We start from the raw sequence: 24,572 nt of genomic DNA, 5'->3' as shown, positions 1-24,572 counted from the left end.
TGCCTGGAAGCTGCTGTGTTCTGGGGCGGCAAGGGCCTTCTCTTTGGTCCAACCCCGATAAGATTTATATCCAGTCTGCCTGAGAGAAGCAGTACACCTGAGAGCTGATGTCCACTCCTCTGCTTGCTCTGATGCAGACAGACAGATGGAAGGGGCAGGAGTGAGCAGTCCTGGGGAGGGCCACTACACGGGCTGTGAAGGCTGTCTGTGCTGGTACCCGAAGTTCTTTCAAGTGTCGTTCCTGCCCGACCCTCTCACTGCCTCCTCCTGCCCAGCAAATTTTTGTGTTTGACCGAAAATCAGTTGACTGATATTGACCCCTAGGTTTTCCTGGCTGGAGGAATCACTAGAATGATTTGAGTAGGAAGGCAGCATCCAGGCTGACACTCAGGTTGTGTGGTCCCAGCTGTCAGGGTCTCCTGTCCAGGGGTCACAGGACTATTAAGAAGATGTGGCTGGCATCTCTGAGAGACCTCCTCTGCCCTGCTGTGAGTGGTGGTATTGCCACCACCCAAGCAAAGACCTGGAAACACCAAGGTGTCAGATGTGTCAGGGAGCAGTGACCAGCAGGGGCTCAGCTAGGGCCTGGCAGGGTCTGGGGGTTGGAGGCTGGGGCAGGGCGAGTTCTGAGGGGCTCTGAGCACCAGTCCTGGGAAGTCCGTGGGGAAGGCCGGGGCAGAGTCACCTGAAGAGAGCTGGCACATGGCACAGTGGAGGCGTGAGGGCAGGGGTTAGAGACTCCTCAGGGCGCTTCGAGGAAGGCCTGGTTCTTAGCCGCAGCTGAGGGTGGAGGCTCCACCGACTCTCTTATTTATTTTCAATCTCTTGGTTACACTGCCCCAACTCACCTGGACAGGCCCCAGGTTAGAAGAACCACTAGAACAACTCTTCCAGACAACACAGGAACCCCTTCCAGTGTTTCTGCTCTTAAACAATTTGAGTGAGAGCCAGTGGAAAGGGAGAAAATTGTTGAGGGGCTCTGCCACTTGCCAAAAGCCTGCATACCTGTGTTCCCAGGGGCAGCCTCTGTGAAAATGGGCCCACGCAGCCCATGTCAACTCCGTCCCCAGAAGTCCAGCAGTTACAGCCAGAACTGCAGAGCAGAATGGACCCTTACATGTCAGATAATAACTATAATTATAAATGAATATCAGCATCAATTAATGATGACCGTCAGTGTTCAGGCTCTTGGTTTATCCCAGAAAGACCCCACAAATGTGATCTGGTCCTGAGGATTCAGTAATGAGTATTATGAGAGCCAACAGTGAGGGGGAGGGACCACCATACAGCACTGGATGTGGGTCAGGTGAGAAAGGGGTAGCTCCAAAAAGGTCTGAGACAGATCTCTAGCTTTGAAGAGATATGCTTAGCATGCAGCCCACAGCCCAGTGAGGGCAGAAAAGAAAAAGTCTGTTTATTTCTGTAAAACGTATTTATGTGGCAGGTGTTATTCTAGATGCTGGAGATCCAGAAATGAAAAAGCTGACAAAATCTCTGCCCTCATGAGGCTGACATCCTAGTCTGGGCAGATGGACAATGAACAAGATAAATAAGTAGAATATATTGTCTGTTACGCGGTGCTAAGTGCTAAAGAGAAAAATAGAGCAAGGGGAGGGGATAGGAAGTGTGTAGGGTGGGGCGTGACTGTAGACTGGGAGGCCAGGTGAGGCCCCCTGAGAAGGGACCTTTGAGCAGACACCTGGAGGAGAGGAGAGCGCAGGTGGCGGACTGTCTGGGGGAGAGGGTTCCAGCGGAGCCTGTAAGTCCAGTGTGCCTGCAGACGCTGAGGAGTGGCAGGGAAGCCAGCGTAGCCGGACAGAAAGGATGAGAAGTGAGCATGGTCAAGTTGAAACCAGAGAGGTAACAAGACCGAATCAGGTTAGCCCTGAGCGTTTTAAGAACTGGGGTTTGTACTCAGACACCTGCCCTGCACACCTCACTGGAAGCCACACAAAGGAGCCTGCAGGAGGGAAAGGAGGAGGCTTTGAAAAGGCTAGCTCTATGAATAGGTTGTTGGAAGCATTGCTCAGCCCTCGGCCAGCTCAGACTCTAGCCTGGACCATCTGACTCCAGAGCAAGGGCTGTGCTGTCCCCGTCACCCTGCCAAAGCCGCACAGCTATGCTTTCCCTCCCCTGCTCCCTTCCTGAGCCCAGGGTGGATTCCCATCCCACCCAGCAATCAACAGAATTGCAGGGAGTGGGAGGAGGGACCAGAGCTGGCAGGGCCACAGAGGGGAATTGGCTCTATTCTGGGAGCCATGAGAAGCCACGAAGGGGTTTCAAGTAGGAGAGTGACATGATCAGATCTGCCTTTCTGTGATACCCCCGCTGCTGCTGGTGGGGGACACACTGGAGCGAGCGCACAAGTGCTGCTGTTAGGGAAACAGGGCAGAAGCTACTCAGCATGAGGGCGGAAGGGATACAGGTGGGGTGGGCAAAGGCCGATGAGCTGAGTGATATTTGGGGGTGAAATCAACAGGACTTGGGGGAAGGTGGATATGAGAAGGAAGGGGAAGGGGTCACCAAGACTGACTGTGAGATTTTCATCCTGCCTGACTGCTCTTCCCTGAGGTGAGGGGCCCTAGACTGACTCAGGTCCAGGGAGACAGTCATGGCTCAGCATGGGATGTGCTGAGTTTGAAATACCTTGAAACATCCAGGAGGAGGTGTAAGGGGGCCTTGAAGATGCAGGTCTGCAGTTGGAGAAGACCCCGGGGCTAGAGGTATACATTAGGGTGTCACCCAAGGCAGTGGGCTTGTGGGCCAGGGTGCAGTCCCTTAGGGAGGGAGCTACTAGCAGAGGAGAGCCTGGGTCAAGCCCTGAGAAGTAACAGCATCTAGTGACCAAGTAGGAGGGGAGGAGCCAGCAAACGAGGCCAAGGACAGACTGAGCAGCAGGAAGAACACCAGGAGACGATGGGAACATTCATCAGCAAATACTTACTGAGAGGGTTCCAAGTACTAGTGGGGAAACAAAATAGACGTAGCCCCTATTGTGGAACTTTCCATCTTTGGTGGGGAGGCAGACATAAATAGTCAACACAAATACATCTGTAATCACAATGTGAGGTGCACATTTGAAGGAGAGAACAGGGTGTTATAAGCTACAGTGCAGAGAGGGCGGGTCGGGAGGTAATGTCTGAGGTCAGACCTGAGGGATGAGGGCGAGGCAGAGGGTGGTCCAGGTGGAGTGCACACACCTGCCAAGGCCCTGCTGGGGCAGCTGGGGGAGGGGGCATGCAGCAAGGTGAGATGGGAGGCGGGGGCCAGGCCCTTCCAGAGCCTTCAGGTTAGTGGTCTGGGTCTCTCTGTCAGCCACAGGGTCTCATGCAGGATGTGACTTGCTGGGCCAGGGTCATGGCTGTGGAGAAGGAAGGGCCGTCATTTCAGCTGAGAGTTCCAGGATCGTTAGTGGTTTGCCAGGCAAGGGGTGGGAGAAGGGAGGAGTGGGTGTGCATTCCAGAAAGAGGGAACAACAAGTGCTATTACCAAAATCAGGAAAAAGAGACTGTGTTCCACAGAGATAGGACAGGGTTAGGCTGGACCGTGCCCTCTAGCAGTGATCCTCTGAACAATAGTAAATAGCTGACATTTACTGTCAGGCACGCTACCAAGTCCTCTCTACACTCACCTCATTTAGTCTTCACAACAACCCCAAGGAGATGGGTATTTTTACCAGCCGTATTTTTCGCAGATGAAGAAACCTTATCTTTCTGTTTTCCAAACAGGTCAGGCCCACCCTTGTCCCAGGGCCTTTGCACTGCTGTGACCCGGCCCTTCTTGAGGCCCGTCCTTCCCACAGAGCAGATCTCAGCTTATAAGTCACCTCCTCTTCAAGATTGTCCCTGACCTCTGTGTCTGGCACCTGCCTCAGCAACTCAGTCACATTCCCTGCTCTTTTCCAATAACATATCCCTCCCTGAAATTCTCTCCCAGCGTTGCCTGTTGATATGCTGATGGTCTGACTCCCTAGGGAGAACGTGAGGTCCTTGAGAACCAGGCCATGTCACTCTCGCTTAGACTCAACCTCCAGAGCCTAGAACAGCCAGCGAAAGAGGACAATCAAGTCATGGTTGAACTAATGGACATAACTTGTCTAATGTCCAAAAGCTAATAAGTGGAGGAGGCAGGACTTGAACCCAGGCCTCTCTGACTCCTGGACTCCTGCTCTTAAACACAACTGCACTAAATGTCTAGGCTCGAGGAGGTTGGGCCCAAGCTGTGAGAGTGGCGTTACTGGAGGTGCCGCAGAGCAGGAGCCGAGGGAAGGAAGGCTGGGCCTCGGGAGCTAGTGCTGTTAATTGTCGAAGGATGATGCTGAGTCTGACCCTGAGTCTTCCCGGGAGGGTGGGAGAGCGCCAGCCCTTCCGAGAGGCCCGCAGGACGTGTGCAGGAACGCACAGTTCAATGAGTACTAACCTGTCAGGCAGGCAGAATGGTCCCTGCTCTCCTGGCAGAGGGGAGCCAGGAAAGGAGTTCCGGGAGCACCTGCCTCGAACCCCGACTGGCTCTGAGGCCTTGGGCGGGTCAGTCCCTCATCGGGCCTTGGTCTCCTCTGTACTCTAAAGAGGTTGTCTTCCAACAACTCTAGCATGGCTTCCGGTTTTTAAACAGCCTGCTCTAGTGTTTGCCTATGAAAGAGAGACTATTATTTGGCATAGCTCTCAGCCAACCCCAGCTGAGGCTCAGTAAGTAATTAATGAGTGAAAAATGAAGGAATGCATGAATGAGAAGAACAGAACATAGTTTCTGTCCATAAGAGCTTACAGTCCTGTTGAAAGAGAAGATATAGTGTATATCCAGGATGAATTCAATAACTGGTTATTCTGATATGAAGATGCTTTATACTACACAGCAGAGAATACTGCTGGAAGAAAAATCTGAACTTTCCTGTGCAGATAATGAACAAATAGGATCCAGTGTAGAGGACGGATTGTACAGTAGAGACAAGTGTAAAGGACGAGAGAGACAAGTGTGATCAACATCTTGGAGACAAACAGAGGGGAGATGGGGAGGGCATTGCAGGGGGAGAACAGAAAAGCCACACTCGGAGGAACTTCTAAGGAGGTTGCCCCTGTGTATAAGAGGGGACCCAGGTGAGCCTGGTGTGGGGTCAGGGCCTTCAGCTCCATGTCTGCAGGAGGCCGCCGGGAGCCACTGCGGGCTCTTGAGAAGAAGACTAAGCTGACGAAACCAGAGTTTAGAGCTTTAGACCAACAGCTGTTTCCGGGATATTGAAATACGAAGATAACCCTCAGTGTCTGACTTTAGGGATGCTAAGAACAAGGGTGCAGTAGGCCAGAGCCAGAGCTTGAAGTCTTGGTTTGGGTCCCGGATCTTCCGCTTACTAGCTGTGTGCACTTGGGCAAGTTACTTAATCACTCTGTTTCCTTATCTGTAAAATGAGAACAGTCATAGTATCGGCCTCATAGTGTTGTTAGGAAGATTAAATTAATTAATATATATATAAAGTGCTTAGAATAGGGCCTGACACATAGCAAGTGCTATGTTAGTGTTAGATATTACTGTTGTTGTTGTTTCCAAGGGTGAGGAAGGAAATCTGAGTGGAAATGCCTGTATTTATTTGAAAACACCGACTTAGATTTAGAGAGAAGAATTGGACTTACATGTTGTCAATTTTGCAACTAGCATCTTTTTCGAAGTTTGACGTGCTATGCCTCAAAACCAAGCCTTTTCTTTCTCTCCATCTGCCTCTCACTTTCTCACTCAAGAGTTAATGCCTCAGTGTCTTCTCTAAGAATCGAATCTCCACCAAAACAGAAGTAAACGCCCTCCTCCTTATTCATCCCAGTCTTGGGTCTGGGTTTTGCCCAACACCCTCGGCTCCCTTTCCTCTGCCTCAGTCGGAGACAGATGGTCCTGCCAAAAATAAGATGTCCTCCCTCACCCCTTGCAGTGAAGATGATGGCGTTGACCCCAGCTGGTCACACAACCCCAAACTCTAAAGCTGGGAAAACAGCTTGTTTTGAGTGGGCACCACTGGGGAAGGAAAATAACAGAAAGCCACATCCAGCGCCCGAGCGAAGCAAGAGGAATCTGGCCTTTCTTCCCTGGCAGAATGTGCTGACTCAAAGCCTGCCAGGAATCACGGGACAACAATGCCAGGGTCCAGGCCACACAATGTTTAACAGTGTCCCTGTGCACAGCTGAGGCAGGGGAAGGTAGAAAGTGCCACATTCAAGTCCTCTGATGAGGTGGCGGTATACTTCTGTGCGTGGCCAAGGTGGTTTCACCAAGCAAGACAAGGGAAAACTTTGTGGAGGCAGCAAAGACGGTACGTAGACAAAACATCCCCTACCCTTTCTTAATGAAAACTTAAAAATTATCATGCACACACAGCTGAGAGTCAGAATACATCCATAAGCAAAGGTCCTTAGTATCCTGAGCTTTAAACACCTGCCCCTGTGCAGGCTGCATTATAACAGCTGCATTACAGTATGAACATTTTTCTATTTCACACCTAGCCTTTTTGAGAAAGGGGGAAAAATGCATAAGAGGAAGGAATAAAAGAAAAGAAGGGGAAATCAAACGATGATGCAGAGAAGCTCTTTGTGACTAGAATAAATGCCTGAAAAAAGAAACCCCTTAAGTAACTAGAAGATACCATTTCCCTGAGCATTGCTGAATGTAGGTCATGTGACACCTTTAGAAGGTATCAGTTATACTCGGCGCATTGTGCTGGCTGGACACTATGGCAACGTTCTCTTTTGTGTCCTTCAGATAATGTGCTAAATTGACTATTTAAAATACTGACAAAAGAACGTGTGCTCATGCAGAGGTCCCTGATTTAGAGAGGTCCCTGCTCTTCTTCACATCGTCTTCCACTGTGTCCCCAGCAACTCCATCAGTACAAGGTGACACCCAAGATCACCCCTGGCAGAGGCAGGGAACCGGGGGCTTCTGACCCCCATCTACAGCTGAATTGCATGGTTTCCATTGAGTTTTTTTTTTTAGTAGTTGGCTGAAATCTGGTGAATGTTTCTTTGTTCACCACATTTTTTAACAGTGATCAACACTTTAAGTTTCTTTCATATACTGCTGACTTCCTTGGGATGGTCTGTGTAGGGTGCCTTGAATCTGGAAGACCTTATCATTCCCTCGGCATAAAGGAAAGCTGCTAAGAGCTCCAGATGTATGTTTTAGGGAATAATGGCCTCCGATGGCAGTGCAGAGTATTCCAGTGCTCTCTGTGGTGTGATGTGATATAATAACCTCCGCATTGCTGCAAGGACTTGAAAGGAGCCAATCGGGTGGTGGAGAGGGGCTTTCAGGGTTGGATGGGAGGTTAATCTAAGTGACCCCTAAGGTGCCTTCCGATCCGTAATTCTATGATTCTCTTGGGACAGCTATATAGGAATCCTATGGGGCTGGTAGGAAGTTGGGGGTAGGGTTCAGAATTGGTCTTAAATCTGGGGGGAGGACAATTGCAATGGCACAGAATGACAATTGGAGAATGGGGATTGGCCAGGTTGATGGGGCACAGGAGAGGGGTGAATGGGCAGTCACTCAGCCAGAACCTATAAGAAGGGGCTTGGGACTGGCAAGGTAATTAGAAAAAACAATGAATGCTAAGCCCTCTTGGTTAAAGAGATGGAGAGAAACTGAAGTTTTGCACTAAAACATGCCTCTGGCTCTTCCCTATTGCCTGAAGTCTCTGCCACTTTGAAAAATATCTCTATTGAGCAATATCTCCAGGAGGCTCTTGTCAAAATGAGCAAATGATCCCTGCAATAGGGTATCGTATTAACTGATCCATATCTGGCAATACCTTTGCACAGTAGTAAGTAATCACTTTCCCTCTCAGTGTGCCTAGGTGCTCATGAGTTCTAGCAGCTTTTTTATAGATTTTCTACATAAATAATCATGTCGTCTGCATATAAAGACAATTTTAATTCATCCTTTCTAGTCTGTTTGCCTTTATTTCTTTTTCTTTGCTTTATTGCACTGGCTAGAACCTCCTGTACAGTGTGAAATAAAAGTGATGAGAATAGATACCATTGTCTTTTTCCTGATCTTAGGGGGAAATCATTTAGTCTTTCATCATTAAGGATGATGTTAGCTGTAGGTTTTTTCATAGATGCCCTTTTTCAGATTGAGGAAGTTTCCTTCTATTCCTCTTCTTTTTTTCATAAATTTTTATTTATTTATTCATTTATTTTTGGCTGCTTTGGGTCTTCATTGCTGTGCGCAGGCTTTCTCTGGTTGTGGCAAGTGGGGACTACTCTTTGTTGCGGTACGTGGGCTTCTCATTGCAGCGGCTTCTTTTGTTGCGGAGCACGGGCTCTAGGCACAAGGGATTCAGTAGTTGCAGCACACGGGCTCAGTTGTTGTGGCGCGTGGGCTCAGTAGTTGTGGCTTGCAGGCTCTAGAGAGCAGGCTCAGTAGTTGTGGTGCACGGGCTTAGTTGCTCCGCGGCATGTGGGATCTTCCCGGACCAGGTCTCGAACCCGTGTCCCCTGCATTAGCAGGTGAATTCTTAACCACTGCACCACCAGGGAAGTCCCCTTCTATTCCTCATTTGATGAGAATTTTTATTAAGAATTGGTGTTGAATTTTATCAAATGTCTTTTCTGCCTCCACCAAGATGGTCATATAATTTTTTTCTTGCTTAAATTATTAATATGCTACATTACATTGACTAAATGATTAAACTACTTTCAGTAGTTTAAACTACAGTTTAGAGACGTTTGGCTGGGCAGTTAAACTACTTTCTGCTCAGTTTAATCCTTTTGAAGCTTGTTTTTAAGCTTTGTTGTGGTACATCCACAGCAGCCTTGACTCTTGGGCTAATTTAGCCTCACTACTAAGACAAGACTTTCCAAGGACTTGACCTAACAGCCCACCATTCTGAGATCTCTCTGCTTTGACTGGTGGGAATGAGAACCTTTCCCTGTGCAAGCTCTGAGAGTTGTATAGTGAGTGGCTTTCTGTTCATTCTTTTCCCTACCTTGTAGACTTTCACCCTGCACAGACTATTACTCTGACAAAGACTCGAGGAAACACCTCTGAAGTTCTCCAGAGCTCTTTCTACATGATTACCCCCTCTCTCATATTCTGTCTCATGAATGCTAGCCACCTTTATCTCTCCAAGCTCAACTTTTTGTCTCCTCACCTCAGTGAAATTGCTAGGCTTTGTTTAGGTTCCCCCTCCCTGAGCTTCTGTGTGGAAACTACTATGAGCCAAGGCAATCATATTATGCATGTTGTTTGCTTCCTTTCTCCCAGGCATCAGAATACTATGCTGCTGTAGTACAATGCTGAGATGAGTCACGGCATAGATCTTGACTATTCCTAGCTGTGGGTGGTAGGACTGTAGTTCCTATAGTGATGCCTCCCTGTGAGCAGAGACAGAGATTTCCTCCATTACATTTTGTTCACACTATCACCATCCCTTGTAATGCTTGTCCTAAAGCAGCTTTACCTGTTTTGCTACTTTGATTAAAAGCATTTTGCATTGGAATGTCACAGAAAAGGGCATTGGAGTTGGAATCGAGACTTTTGCTTCTCACTCAGCATCAGTTGTAACCCCTGTAGGCCTTAGTTCCAACTTCTATAAAATGAGAGTAAGGATAACTGACCAGCCTACCACTCCAATGTTGTGAGGAATATACCAGATAATGCAGAGGACAACATCCACCCTTATGGTGCCAAACAAACCCCTCTGAGTTCTCAGTCCTTCCTGCTGGGGTGAGGAGGGCGTGGGGTGGGGGAGGGCAGACTTCCAATTAGGCTTTACCTTCTTTCTGCTCTTGCTGTGACTGTCCTTCTAGGGGTTCACTCCTCTCTAACCTGTTGGCCCAGCCAAATGTCTCTGAAAAGAATTCAACAGAACCACCTGGAGATACTATTCTTTCATGAATTGAGAACATGCTGCTGTCCTAAAATGGTTATGAAGTGTTATGTATTTGGTTTCTGAAGCTACTTCACCTTAAAAATACAAAGTACAATATTACAAAGTAGTTAGTGTGCCAGAATTTCCTGCACAACAGGCTAATAAATCATTTTTTCTCAGGGCCACCTGGAGCCACAGGAACTCCAGGGGAAAAGGGAGACCCTGGTGAGCTGGGCTTGACTGGAAACGAGGGCCCAGCAGGGCAGAAGGGTGACAAAGGAGACAAAGGGGACGTGTCTAATGATGTGCTTCCTTCAGGTAAGGGGCTGGCGCTCAGGCTCTCTCCCAGGGTGAATGGGCCCAGAAATTGGCCTGGCTTCTAGTACCAAGGCTGCTCCGGGTCTTCTCTCCTTAGCTGCCTTATGTGCCCATCTGTTTCGCAGCATGTTTTAGAGTTCTGTGCTTTCAACAAGGAGAGAACCATGCATATAAGCCCAATGTTGGTGAGACCAAATCTGATATCTAAGCATGAGTAGTTGAGATAATGCCGGTCTAAGTGTCATGGCTGGATGGATTTCGGATGAAGGAAGCTTCCTTTTTCTAAATAGCTATTAAATCCAGCACAATCCAGAACAAGACAAGTAAGCGAGCAATTTCAGATACCTCAGAGGACAACAGACAGAAAGCACAGCTTCAGAGTTGAGCTAGAGCCATCCTCAGGCCCTTATCCTAAGACTTTTGACATAGAATTGGGGCAGACATCATTGCTGATCTTCTTTTTCTGGTTTCCAGCCCAGGTTAAAAACAGATAATTGCTGTCTATGGGGGAGGAGGTGGAGGCACAGCAAGCCTCAGAAAGACAATTACATGGTGGAAAGAGTAGGCGACAGCTGATGGTCATGGCACAGAAAGAGGCAGAAGAATTTTAAAAGCACGCTACTTTGGAGACCATTTATACCATAAAAACATAACTATCCTATTAATGCGTTCAATAAGCATTTTTTAATATCAGAGGACACCATTTATGAATTAGGGATTTTGCTAGTAGCTGGAAATAGGAATATGAAAATGAGTTAAGACATAATATCTGTCCTCAAGAAGTTAGGATGATAGGTGTTCAGAACAATGACCCTGAATCAGTTGCCCATCCAGCCATTCAAAATTTACTGAGCACCTGCTATTTGCCAGGTACTGTGCTAAGACCAAAGCACCAAGGAAAGATCAAATTAGGTTTAGCATGCTTTGTTTAACAAACAGGGAAGTTGCCATGTAAAATACATAAAATTTAATAAGTGTTTTGACAGGATCATATATATGTTAATATACTTTGAAAATATAAGGTCATGTTATACTCAGTTATACGGGAAATCTACACATCCAGAATACCACACTCCCTTATACTACCAAACAAGTGAGGGTGACCACAAACCATTCAGGAAAGCAACATCTCTGAGTGTACCCCAGTTCTAGAGAACAGGCCAGAGCTGAGTGTGTCCTCTGGCCAGAGAGCAGAGAAGGAATAGGAGGGTTGGATTGTGTTTGCCCTGCCTACAGATCTCTGCCCCTTCCACAGTGGGCTTAGACCCGCCGTTAGCCTCTGTGACCCCTGCTTGCCCACTCTAAAGCGACTGAAAGTGCTTATTTGGTGGGGCTGGGAAGAGGCAGCTAAAGAGATCTTAGATCACCAGTCAGCCCAGGAAGGGAGGGTAGAACAAAAGGATTGAATATCCCAGCCTAGCGGCATCTTTATGAAAGTTCCATAACCAATGGCCCCTGCAAGGGGCTGTACCCACACTGGCCACCTGAAGCTAGAAGTGTGTAGGGATTCCACCTGCTGATGTGTAGAGAATCCAACTGTCCGAGCACTCACCCCAATGACTTCAATGGATTCTCACAAGTCAGGACAGGGAGTATGAGACAATCTGGAAATGAAGAACCAGTCTCGGAGGGTTAAGCTGCCTGCCCAAGGTCACAAAGCAGGACAGGAGCCCCTGGTTTCTTCTACCACATAGAGGCATGTTTCTCATACCTGAAAGCATCTTAGGAAGTTTTTAAAAATACAGATGACCAGCTTCCCCACCATTTTTTGATCTAATTGATCTGGGATGGGGCCCAGGCATTAGAATTGTGTTTGAGCTCCTTGGGTGATTCTAATAAGTAGTCAGGGTTGAGCTTTCCAAACATCAGCCAACGAAAAAAGGATGAGCTTAGGAGCAAGACACCCCTAAGGGTGAGTCCCAGCTCTATTCCAGTTGTGACCTGGGGCAAAGCACTGAACTTCCCTGAGACTCGGGTCACTGAGGAACCGCTGATACTATCTCACAGAGTGGCTGAGAAGGACAAAGGGGAGGAGATTTATAAAATTCCTAGCACAGTTCCTGGCACATAGTTGGAACTCAGCACCTGCTATGGGTGCTCCCTCAACTCTGTGTGAACAAGTGCTGGAGGACAGCTATGTCTGGCAAGGGGGACTCAGCAAGCCTTCCTGGAGATGCTGGGTCCCCTTCTCTCTTGTGTGAAGCCCATCTCTGCCTATGGCTCTTTAATCAACCCCCATCCCTGCTTCTCTCTCTCTTTCTCCAGGTGCCAAAGGTGACCAAGGCCCACCCGGCCCACCTGGGCCCCCGGGCCCTCCGGGTCCCCCAGGGCCCCCCGGAAGCAGAAGATCCAAAGGCCCTCGGCAGCCAAACATGTTCAACGGCCAGTGCCCAGGTCACCCACCCCTTCCCCAGGGAACCACCTCTTCAGTTAATGATCCCAAACTCTCAGGCTTCACCCAGGCTTTGTGACCAGATTTGTTTTAAACAGAGGGAAATTTTGCCCAAAGCGAGTGTTCCCCCCTTGCAACATGTTCCTGGGAGGCCTGAGCAGTCTGCCCGGGGTGAGGACTGGTGGCAGGTTTAGAATTGGGCCTCCCACCCCCTGGCCTCATCCCTCTCCCTTCACTTATCACCAGATAAGTGCTCCTCCCTGCCAGATCCGCCATCCCTGGAGCATGAAGGGCTTGACTGATGCTGGGGAGATGGAGATGATGGGGAGATTCAGATCGGCTAACTTCCCACAACACCCCAGTACTACCATCACCACCACTAATGTTGATGTTCCAGGCACAGGGCTAAGTGCTCAGTTCATTTAATTCTACAACAGTCCTATGACATAGGAGTCGTATTCTTACCAGTTTACAGATACAAAGCTGAAACCCCGAGGAACTACATAGCCTGTCCGCGATCACTCAGTTAGTAAGTGACAGAGCTAGGATTCAAACCCAGATGTGCCTGCCTGTAAAGCGCCTGCTTAGAGCATCTTCTTTCGGAGACGGAAGTCCACACTTTGAGAATAAGCCAGTCAAGGCCAAGGGACACCTGATCTCTGGCAGGCCTGGACGGTTTGTTCTTCGGCCAGTAGTTACAGGGGTGGCCATGGGGTTGAAAGCTAAGGAGAAATCAAGGGCCATATTAATGGGAAATCCTTCTAGGGTAGAGCTAGAACTTCTCCGCACAGTGGTGACCAGGGACTAATTCACCTAACTTAGGCCGTGAGAAAGCACAACTTGATGCCTTGCTCCCTGGCAGAGAGGAGGGTCCTGACTGGAGTTTCTTTGTCACTTGCCATGGATTTCATTTTCACTTTCCTAAACAGTCTCTCATTCTGTCTGGTGCACTGTTGTTTCTGGAAGACATTTGGGGAGCACACACAGTCAGAGTGGGTGAATCTGAGCTTTCAAAGATGTTACCACCCCCAGTAAATGGAGCCTGATTACAATCCTCCCCAGCAGTTAGCTGGCTGTTAAATCACCGCAGAGCTGCTCCCGCCCCGGGTCAGTGCCGCCCCCTCCATTAGCATCACCCTTTGTTCAGCCTCCCTTGGACTGTGAGCTCAGTGGGAACCTTCCCCTGAGCAGAGGGGAGGTCTGACCTTGCTCTTTGGGAATTCTGATTTGCCAGAGGCTCTGTCAGCAGTGAGAAGGGTGCTGGAGAGGTGCTCTCCTCCACCTTGCCTGTCTACCAAGAGGCTGGTCTGCAGGGGATGGGCTCCAGGGTTGTGAAAACTGCTTTAAAAGAGAGGCCGTTATCTTCCACTTTTCCTCCTGGAAATGAGTCCTCGTTGCACCCAGCATCTGAACTTGACCCTCTCTCCTGCTCCAACTCCCTTTCTTTAACCCCCATCCCACTCCCACAGCCTTAGAAGCTGGTGGGCGCTACATGATTTAATGAGGGCCTCTTCTTCAGACTAAGAATGGGAGGGTCTCTCTGTCCCCCTCTTGTGCGAAGCCCAATCCCCTAAGCGGAAACTCCAGACAAAACCCAGGACGGCAGCATTGCGTGGGGGGGAGTCTAACAGATCCTGAGACTGCTCTCGTCGGGTGACAAAGGGCTTCAGAGAGACACAGGCTCATATCCAGCTGAAGGAAGATTAGAGACTGCGGAGGGTCCTGCCTCCTTATTTTGCTGATAAAGAAACCTCTCTAGTTTATTCTGTGAGTTTCCCTAGTGACAGTGGAGGTGCTCCTTTCTATCAAGCAACCACAGGGTGATTGGAAATCCTCAGAATTTGTCTAGGGAAGTGGGCCTGGCCTTTCTCAGAAAGCCTGATTTGCCCCGACCTGCCCCCAGGTAGGGGGTCCTTACCCCCAGGCAGTCCACTCCCTCTCGTCTTCACACTGACCATATTCCTCCCTGCCTCCTGTCCTACTTCTGCCACCCCGAGCCACCTCTCCACCAAAGGTCTGAATTAAGCCCGTTTGCTAAGGGGAACAATGACAAGCCAAGGAGGATGAATTTGAGCTCAGTTGTAGCCTCAAACGAACTATGAATCAGGTGCCCCTCAAGGACCTGGGTCCCACAGGCCTTCAAGCAGAAACAGGTGGGAAATGGGGTGGGAAGGGGCTCAAATCTCTCTGTGCTGGGCTGCCTCTAGGCTCCTTCTTTCTCTGTGATTCTACTCCCTGGCAGTTCAGGAAGACAGGGTAAAGTGGGTCACCCCATCATGAGACTGCTCCCTCATCCCCATCAGCTTCCCTGAAAGTGAAAATCCCTCCAGAAAAATGCAGACTGTGATAGATTCCCACTGGCCCAGAGGGGCCAGGAACATGTCAGTAAGCCTGTCTTTCTCCCAGGTTGCTCAGGGCTTGGATGGCTGACTCAGGTGACATTTTCCTGATTGTAGTATCTTAGCAACTATGGTCATGGAATGCTTGTTAGGAACTCCCCAGGGAGGGGGAAAAATTTGGAAGTGTATGACTTGGTGCTTAAAAGCAAGCGAACAAAAACCTCGGTGAGCCTATTGTAAAGGATGCTTATGGAACTAGAGTCTGGATTGAGGATGTGTAACCAGTTATAAAGTTATACAAATCTCACTGTGCCAACTAGTTTGCTCTGATTATCGTTGTTGTTGTTCTTTTAGGTGAGACGTGTGCTGTACCAAATGATGATACCTTGGTTGGAAAAGCTGATGAGAAAGTCAGTGAACACCATTCCCTGCAAGCAGGTACAGAAACTAAGCATCCTGTTTTAAAATTCAGAAATCAGATGACTAAAAGTCATAATTGGTAGGTGAGTAACTTTCCTTTCTCTTCTTTTGGTAGAATCCATGATCACGTCCATTGGAAATCCAACACAAGTTTTGAAAGTTAAAGAGACGTTTGGGACTTGGATAAGAGAGTCTGCTAACAAGAGTGATGAACGGATCTGGGTGACTGAACATTTTTCAGGTGCTTTCACTTGGCGGATGATCCATATCTGTGTTGTAATTGTATCTTTCATCCGTTGCCTCCTTTCAGGCTTATCCTATTTCTGTGTCTGAAGTCCCTGCTAATTGGTGTAACAGACTTGCTCTTTATTTTAGAAAGCCCAAATGAGTAGGCAGAATACTTTTCTCAGTTGAGCACACTGGTGACAAGCCTTGCAGTTCAGGTCACAGGGACATGACCAGGGCTACACTGAGGGGCAATAAGCTCCCTCAGTGTAGCTTATTCCAATTTTCAGCAAAGTGTCCAGAAGGAAACAAATAGCATTATGACTGATGGCTTTATAAACCCCAAAAACCGTAATGTGGAAGAAATGTCGGAGACAAATTCTTTTGCATGGGCTATCTTTCTTTAAGGAGAGTACTTTTGGCCACTTTTCTCAGATATCTGTGGGCAGAGAGCCCAGGGGAGACGATGAAGTGTCATCTTGCAGGTCTGCTGCATCCGAGCATGACCCTAGTCACACTGCCTCAAAGGAATGTGGTCAGGAATTGCCAGTGGTAGTAGCAGTGGCCTCATGCCAGAAGAGGCCTGGCCATACCTACTAGTCAGAGCAATAGCTGAGATACGCTGCTTCATTTCATCAAGGCTCACACATCAGCTGGCAGTAACTGCCTGGATGACCAGCTGAGAAGGATTCTGTGGCTCAAAAGGAAAGAGCAAGGTCATGAGTCAGCATGGCCACTGTGGAGTGCAAGAGGCAGAAGGTGACTGCACGGTGCTCTTCCCGATACAGGCCTATGTCAGCCTGATAGAAAATTTTATAAAATTGTAGGGGAGAGGGTGATGCCATTTTCCTGGGAGGATCAAAGCCAACTCTGTGGTTACTATGTTGAAAAGATGGTTCGGAAAAAGAAACAAAACTGAGTTATTTGTAGTGAGGTGTCAGGACCTAGAGTCTGTCATACAGAGTGAAGTCAGTTAGAAGGAGAAAAACAAATACCGTATGCTAACGCATATATATGGAATCTAAAAAAAAAAATGGTTCTGAAGAACCTAGGGGCAGGACAGGAATAAAGACACAGACGTAGACAATGGAATTGAGGACACGGGGAGGGGAAAGGGTAAGCTGGGATGAAGTGAGAGAGTGTCATGGACATATATACACTACCAAATGTAAATAGATAGCTAGTGGGAAGCAGCTGCATAGCACAGGGAGATCAGCTCTGTGCTTTGTGACCACCTAGAGGGGTGGGATAGGGAGGGTGGGAGGGAGGGAGATGCAAGAGGGAGGGGATATGGGGATATATGTATACGTATAGCTGATTCAGTTTGTTATACAGCAGAAACCAGCACAACACTGTAAAGCAATTATACTCCAATAAAGATGTTAAAAAAAAAAAAAACTAAAAAAAAAGATGGTTCGGGAATCCATAGAAGAGAATTGGCCTTTGAGTTTGAGAGCCTGAGACTCTTGAAGCTGAACAAGGACCCTTACAGGACATCTCACTCTCACCTTCCGTCCTTTTAACTTCCTCCCCCGACTCACTCCCAAGCGTGATTGCCTTTCGCTGGCTTCCCTCCTGCAGGCCTCAGGGTAAAGGAATTCCAGGACCAGACCTCACTGCTGAACGGCAGTTACACGCTCATCCACCTCCCTTACTATTTCCATGGCTGTGGGCACACCGTGCACAATAACTCTCTCTACTACCACAAAGGAGGCTCCAACACCATAGTGAGGTGAGTCCCCTGGGGCCACTGGCACCCTCCTCTCTGCCCCGCAGCCCATCCTTCAACTGCTTAGGGGAAGGGACTGTGGCTCCATCATCTTCATGTCCCCAGGGGTGACACACAGCCAGAGGTCAGTGAGGGTTTGCTGACGAAATGAACCACAGGACATGATGAGTGAGCCCCATATCTGCATTTATTGCTGGTCTGGACACCAAGAGTAAGGTCAGGGCCAGAAAGAAGGCCTGGAGTGATAACAGCAGCAGCTTTCTCATCCTTTGGGAAAGGAAGCAGCGGAACCCAGAGCTCCCTCTAGCAGGAAGGTATCATACCCCGAAATCGGTTTTGTTCTGAAAAATGTTGGGTATGAAGAATTTCATGTCACGGCTGAGATCACCAAGGACTAGAGACTGCAAGGCAAAGTCAGGGCCCCCGCCTTCAGATCGCTCTGTCATCCTGACGGAGCCCTTGCCAGGCCACCTCCCCTGCTCCCTCCGCTTTCCCACGGGGAGGGGAGGTGGCCACACAGATAGTCGGTGCCCAGGGCAGCAGCCCAAGCTTCCTGGCTTCACACAAGAATTGCTGAAAGTTGTCTGCATGGCTCCAGAAGAAATCAAGTTCTGGGCTTTAGAGGCAGAAGCGGGTCATCTTGGGCAAATCAAGAGAGCAGTGAACTCAAGTTCCAACTCTCCTGCCTACTTACTTGTGGCCTCAGAGGAGAGACTCCACCTCCTGTGACCTCCATGTCCTCATTAAAAATGCAAAGGCGGACCAGAGCCTCTGCAGCCCTCCACTGTACCCCCCTCTGAAATGACAATTCCAGTGTTACAAAAGCCATGGTCCTCGTCATTCCAAACAAGAGACAAGGATCTTGAGGGAGGACTGGGTCCCTTCTCTCTCTCCCTCTGTGAGATCCAGCTTCAACAACCTTGTTGGTGCTGCAGAGCTAGGCTAGGGTGGGGGCAGGTCTCCTAGTACATCGTACAGTTAAACCAGCCACATTAGACACACGTGTCAGCCGTGGCTGGAAGCGTCCCCTCCTGTGCCTCTCACCCCCCTCTACTGGGCTTCTGCACCACCTCGTCATCTGGACAGCATCTTGCGCTAACAGAACAAGATAGCTGACCCTCCTCCCATTCAGAAGCCCTCTCTCCCCAGACACACTCCTTTCTGTGACATTTGTTCTCATTCAATCCTGTGGCTCCCGGGGACCGCTGTTACATGGGGTGGTAGGAGGGGAGTTCTGGGGTAAATGAGCCCAAAGGAGGACTGGCCACCCTAAGAAAGAGTGTCCTCTAATGACACTAAATTTGCGTGAGGCACTGGTTAGGAGACCTATGCTGCGGCCCTGCTCCAGTGCCAGGCCACAGACTGGGAGGAGAAGGAGAGGCAGACTGGAATTAGACCCCTTTTTTGCTGGGAGAGGCAAGCCTCATCAAGGAATGCAGTTGTAGGTGCCAGTACTAGTCAGGAACCCAATGGCAGTCCTGAATCCCGGGCATTCAGAGGAAAGAGAACCCCGAGAGCTGAGATGGGCAAACAGGGCTTTCTCAAGCCCTCACTCTTGTTTCTTTTCAAGCTTACTTCAGGGTTTCTTGATTGGTTTCAAGCTCGCCATGTTCCAGTGCATACCCGCAGCTTCACACCCTTCACAGTTCTTCTGCTGCTCAATGGCGCCCTCTAGTGTTTTACTTTTCCTTTAGCCTAAAGTTCCTGAATTTTCATTCCTGCAGTTGAATCATAATCCACTTTTGATATGATCTAGATGTGGAGTCTGCCAAATCAGACGGCCTCTGGGAGCTGAGGGGCATGGGATTTCATGCCGTCACTTCATTGATCCAGTCACTTATCAGACAAGAAAAATGACATCACAGCCATGACTTTGCTGCTTCGCTTCTCAGTTGGTGACTTCCTTCGTTGAGCCTCCTGTGAAATTTTTGTCTTAAAACTCCAGCATGGAGTAGAGGAAGAACCCCCAAACTTGGAGTCAAAAGCCTGAGTTTAAACTCTGGCTCTGATACTTACCTGTGTTCCTGGGCCAGTCACTTCTCCTTTTCTCATTAGTAAAATGAAACGACTGGACTAGATTATCTTTCAAGGCCCCTTGCAACTTTGAGAGGGCATTTCAGGAGGTCAGCAAACACCTGAGGATTCAGGAGGTTAAGGAGTTTTATCGGGGTCACATGGCTAGTAGGTGGACACTGGGATGTAGTCACCATCCTCTACATCCTTGCTGCTCACAGCACTGCAGACGGAACAGTAGAATGAGCACAACCTGGAAACTTACTAGAAACGCAGAATCCCAGGCCCCACCCCAGTTTAATGGAGGAGCCTAAAAAACCACCCTTCTCCACAAAAATGGTGGCTCATATCTACTTTTTTATACATTTCAGATTTGAATTTGGCAAAGAGACATCCCAAACTCTGAAGCTTGAAAATGCCTTGTATTTTGATCGAAAATACCTCTTTGCAAATTCCAAGACGTACTTCAATTTAGCTGTAGATGAAAAGGGGCTTTGGATTATCTATGCTTCCAGTGTGGATGGCTCGAGCATCCTTGTCGCACAGCTGAACGAGAGGACCTTCTCTGTGGTGCAACACATCAACACCACGTACCCCAAATCCAAGGCTGGCAACGCCTTCATTGCCCGAGGGATCCTCTATGTCACGGACACCAAAGATATGAGGATAACATTTGCCTTTGATTTGTTAGGAGGGAAACAGATAAATGCAAACTTCGATTTAAGAACGTCCCCATCTGTTCTTGCCATGTTATCATACAATATGAGAGACCAGAATTTATATTCGTGGGAAGATGGCCATTTAATGCTTTATCCTGTACAGTTTTTGTCAGCTACATTAAACCAGTGATGGGGTGCATTCTATTCCCCTCAGTAAATTTCAGCTGTTCTCTGGTACCATTTATATCCCAATAGAAAACTTGTCTTTAAGGGTGGTCAGGTACTTAGCTGTCATAATCACATGACATGGGTATTTATATGGTTGGTGACCCCCTTTTAATTCAGATTCTGTAGGAGAAAATAACAGATTGGAACTCAAAAATGGCTGATATTTGGTGATTCCTTTACAAACTAGCTGGGCAAGTTACCTGTCCCTCTTTAGGTTTTGTTTTCCCCACTGGTAATTTGAAAGGGCTGGCTAGGATGATTGGTAAGATTTCCTCAAGTTGTAGGGAATTCTGTGATTCTTAGCTGTTGCCACTCTCACAACTTTTACATATTTGGTTTTGTTTTTTTGGTTTTTAGCCACATGCTGAGCAATTTTACCTCTGAGTTGATCAGCCTGATTGCTTGAGCAACAAATTCCTTAGTGATGACTTGGTGCCTTGGAAGCCGCACTGACCCCTTAAGGCTGCTGAGGTACCTTATTACCCCTAATTTATTACCTTTCTCTGCATCTGCACCTGCCACCAGAGCACCAGAGTGGCCATTATCCTCAGCTCCTGATTACCACTCCAAGATTAGCAAAAGCCAGGAACAGCTACCTGCTCGTGTTTCCTAATGAAACAGAAACAGGCCCTTCCAGGTTCCTATCAATTTCTGATCATGCTGATACGCAGGTTGGGTCATAAACATCGAATCCTCAGGTCTTGCAGGGTTCTTCTGCCACAGATGTGGATCTGCTATCAGAGTAAATTCTGTGCTAGTGGGCATTACTCTGGCGAGAACCTTGGGAAACACTTTGCAGTTTTCAGAAGAGAGGCACCATTCGTGGTTATTATCTAGAAGAGGGATGAGCAAACTATGACCCTTGGGCCAAAGCCAGCCCATCGTCTGTTTTTGTAAACAAAGTTTTATTCCACACGGTCACAGGCATTTGGTTATGTATTTTAGTATATGACTACTTTTCCTCTACACTGGCAGAGTTGAATCACTGCAAGAAAGTTGAGTAACAGCCCCAAAAGCCGAAAACATTTACTCTCTGGCCCTTTACAGCAAAAGTTTGCCAACCCCTGATCTAAAATATAAAGTGAGCCTGATTCTTGAAAGGGCTTATTCACCTGAGCCTGTTTGTTATATTTTGTTTTGTTCCAGATGAAAAAGTGGTCATTTATATGGCTTGAGTTTTTGGTAAAGAAGAAGGGTGAGAACAGCATAAAATTAAGTGGCCCTCCCAAAAAGTAGTTAATGAACTGTTCTTACCCTAATATAGTTTTAAAGAATGTGATCTGGTTCCTTCGGATGCAAGGAGAAAATCCAATTTAACCTGCTCCTAAATGCCCTTAGATACGCATATTTTCTGCCAATTCAGTTCTTCAAACATCCTTCAGCCCAGCACTGAGGTCCAGGCAGCGCCACTGAGAGTCGAAAGGAATCTGGAAAGTTTCTGTGGTCCTGCAGCCAGGAAAGACACCTAGGGAAATACTTATGTAAAGATTTTTCAGCAACTTGCCCTCACTGAGTACATGAATGTGTTGGGGGGAGAGCTTCTGAAACTTTTTCACTGGAGCCAAATCGATTCTCAGTGGCCCTGAGCCCTAAGTTTTATACCTTAGTAATAGAAGCATTTTAAAACTTAGGGGATGTACAGATTTAAATATTTAAATCTCCCCACACCCTGAATAAACCTAGGCAGCTATTAGGGAATTTATTGTTGTTGTGTTCTCAAAATAATGGGTATTTGAAACTTTTTCCCCCACTTTTTAATTAGATGGTTGTGTCATGTCATCACAGCTTTTAAAAAATACTCTCTTCAGATTCATGTTTTATAACAAAGTAAAATAGAGTTTCATGTTCAAGATCAATGTGTTTAATATATACTAGTCTTCTTTTAAACTATTTAAAAATATGCATTGCTGTTTCTGGACATAGGGGACCTGAATATGTGTATAATTTCATAGTGATAGTTATATATACAATACTAATTGTATATACAGTAGCAACCAAAAGAGGTTACTTATTGAGTTAGCACATATTTCTTTTAGAAAAAAAGTTTTAGAAACCCTAGTCTTGATATTTGAGCTATCTTAGCACCCTTAATTTTTGGTAAGGAATCCTATACTCACTACTAGCGAAGTTTATACTGGGATTTCTCTCTCTCTCTCTCTCTCTTTTTTTTTTTTTTTTTTTTTTGCTATGCAGAGTAATATAAGGACAACTGAGTTTGACCAACAAACAAAAATTAGTAATTTCATAATAAGGGTGACAAGTTTGTCTTTACAGAGTGAAAAGAATTCAGATTTTACTCATTCTTTCCTGGTTTCACTTTCCAAACAGTGTTTGATTTAAAAAAAAAAAAAGAGAGAGAGAAAAGATTTGAGCTCACTGCTAAAATAGAATATACCACCTAATGTTTTTAAGTCAAGATATCATTTTAGCAGTTTACATTGTCACTTATAACCAAAGTTACTTTAAAGCACTTTCCAAATGTCTGCACTTCTGATGTCAGAATCAAACCAGATAATTCTCTAATTCTTCTTTAATCTAAAGCAGATAGCTTCCCACCAGAAAGTAAATAAAACCACCCCTCCCAACCTCAAATGTGGGTGAACCCTATTTCAAAGCATTTTCTTGCAAACTGATAATGTGTCCTATTGAAACCATGTGGTGGTTATGGTCTCAACGTATCACTAAGCACAGGTGTTATGACAAAGAAAGAGTCCTGGGGGAAAAGTTTTAAAATGAGGAATTCTGATCTTAGGTACCTTCACAGTTTCTTACCTTCCAAGTTTGCAAGATAAAAAAGTCAAATGAGACACCAGGTGTCATTTTCTAGCTGCACAGACTACACTTTGGCTGTGACTGGCTGATCACAAACCATATGAAGGAGAAGTTCGTGATCAGGCTTTTCAGTCTTCAGGCAGCTGCTGTGACCTGGTGTACCACACTGCATTAAAAGCCATAATATCCAATCTGTAACCACAGATTGTTAACTATTCTGAACAACAAATGAATCATGGTGAATGTCTCTTTTTTGGTTGAAATTTATTTAACTTTAATCTAATTAGTCAATAAAAATAATCATTGCTGGGCACAATCATATGTTGAAACCAGTGTAGTGTTATCTTTACCTCTTATTAATTTACATGTAACATTTAAAAGAAAAAATAACAACCAAAAACCAATATTGTGGTAGAATTATATTTGTTGCGCCTCTGTTCAAACTCTCACAGTTTGCTAGCTCTTTGGAATACTGAAAAAAGTCATTGATATGGACTATGCTTTCTCTATAGGAAAACATGAAGAAGGTACAACTAGTTACTAAAACTAGATACTTACAGACATAAATGCAATGAATATTTGCTAACTTATTGGCTTAGGTGAGGCAACTACAAAGGACATGACTTTTTAGGCTAAAAATAAAAAAGAAGAAATTTTTAAAATTGGATTTGTGTGAATTTGGGCAAGTCTCTCAATCCCTCAGAGCCTCTGTCTCATATGTAAAATGTGGATAATAGTACTACTTACCTCCTTTGATTTTTCTATGTGAACTGAGAAATGCTCTAAAAATTATATGATTCTTAATAAATTATAAATGCAACTTTTATAGTTCATCCCTACAGGTAACCAGAGTGACCTTGTTATTCTTACAGCCTTATTCAAGGGCTGCAGAGATGAGTGAGGGGCACAGCATCAACAGTTTCTATCTATTGGTCTGTTTGATGAGGTGGTTAACACTTCATGTCACCAAAAAATGGTCCCTTAGCCACACAACAAATTTACAATAAAACTGCCCTCAAATAATGAAAAAACAATTCAAGAACCTGCTGCCTTGATCTACAGAGCTTCTTTATAACCTTCCCTAGAAGTGTCTCTGTTACTGGGAGGCCCAGGTATGCACTACTGATGACTTTTGTCATTAAAATAATACAAAGCAAAAAAGAAATAAAAGTCCATGAAGAACATAGCCTTGCCCCTTTAATTGAACCATTCAGACCTTGCATGGGATGTTAACATATTCAATCTTAGAGCTGTTCACTCTAAGATTTAAAATAAGAAAGAAATTAACTTGTCTTCCTACATTTCCCTCCAAGCAATTTGCCATGATCAGCCTCAAAAACTGAGCTACTTGAAAAGTGGTGGTTAAACTACTCTCTAAAATCTAAAAAATTAATTTTAAAATTGCTGAAGTCTTGTGTCTAGCAAAAGTGGTGGTTAAACTACTCTCTAAAATCTAAAAAATTAATTTTAAAATTGCTGAAGTCTTGTGTCTAGCAATCTGGCATGGTCAGTGTCCCAAACTCATTTGCCAAGAGGCCACATACACAATCACAGGATTACAAATGGTCAACACTAGATAGAACCTTCACAGAATACCCACTCCAACCCTCTCATTTAAAAGCCT

The 24,572-nt window shown here is 46.5% G+C and overlaps 1 protein-coding gene across 2 annotated transcripts in view; it reads left to right on the top strand.

Moving 5' to 3' along the window:
- GLDN (gliomedin) overlaps positions 1 to 23,352 on the top strand; it is a 70,455-nt gene extending 47,103 nt beyond the window's left edge. For both annotated transcript variants that reach the window (XM_007170394.3, XM_007170393.3), the window contains 6 exons: positions 10,034 to 10,171; positions 12,437 to 12,565; positions 15,257 to 15,340; positions 15,438 to 15,563; positions 17,129 to 17,279; positions 19,661 to 23,352. In XM_007170394.3, the coding sequence (XP_007170456.1) occupies positions 10,034 to 10,171; positions 12,437 to 12,565; positions 15,257 to 15,340; positions 15,438 to 15,563; positions 17,129 to 17,279; positions 19,661 to 20,138 (1,106 nt within the window). In that variant the 3' untranslated portion in view covers positions 20,139 to 23,352. The remainder of the gene's footprint in view (positions 1 to 10,033; positions 10,172 to 12,436; positions 12,566 to 15,256; positions 15,341 to 15,437; positions 15,564 to 17,128; positions 17,280 to 19,660) is intronic.
- Positions 23,353 to 24,572: the final 1,220 nt, after the last annotated feature.

Source organism: Balaenoptera acutorostrata, chromosome 3 (assembly GCF_949987535.1).
Source record: "Balaenoptera acutorostrata chromosome 3, mBalAcu1.1, whole genome shotgun sequence".
In the NCBI taxonomy this organism is placed as follows: Eukaryota; Metazoa; Chordata; class Mammalia; order Artiodactyla; family Balaenopteridae; genus Balaenoptera; species Balaenoptera acutorostrata.
Note: the sequence above shows the minus strand (reverse complement) of the source record. Positions and strands in the feature narration are given on the sequence as shown.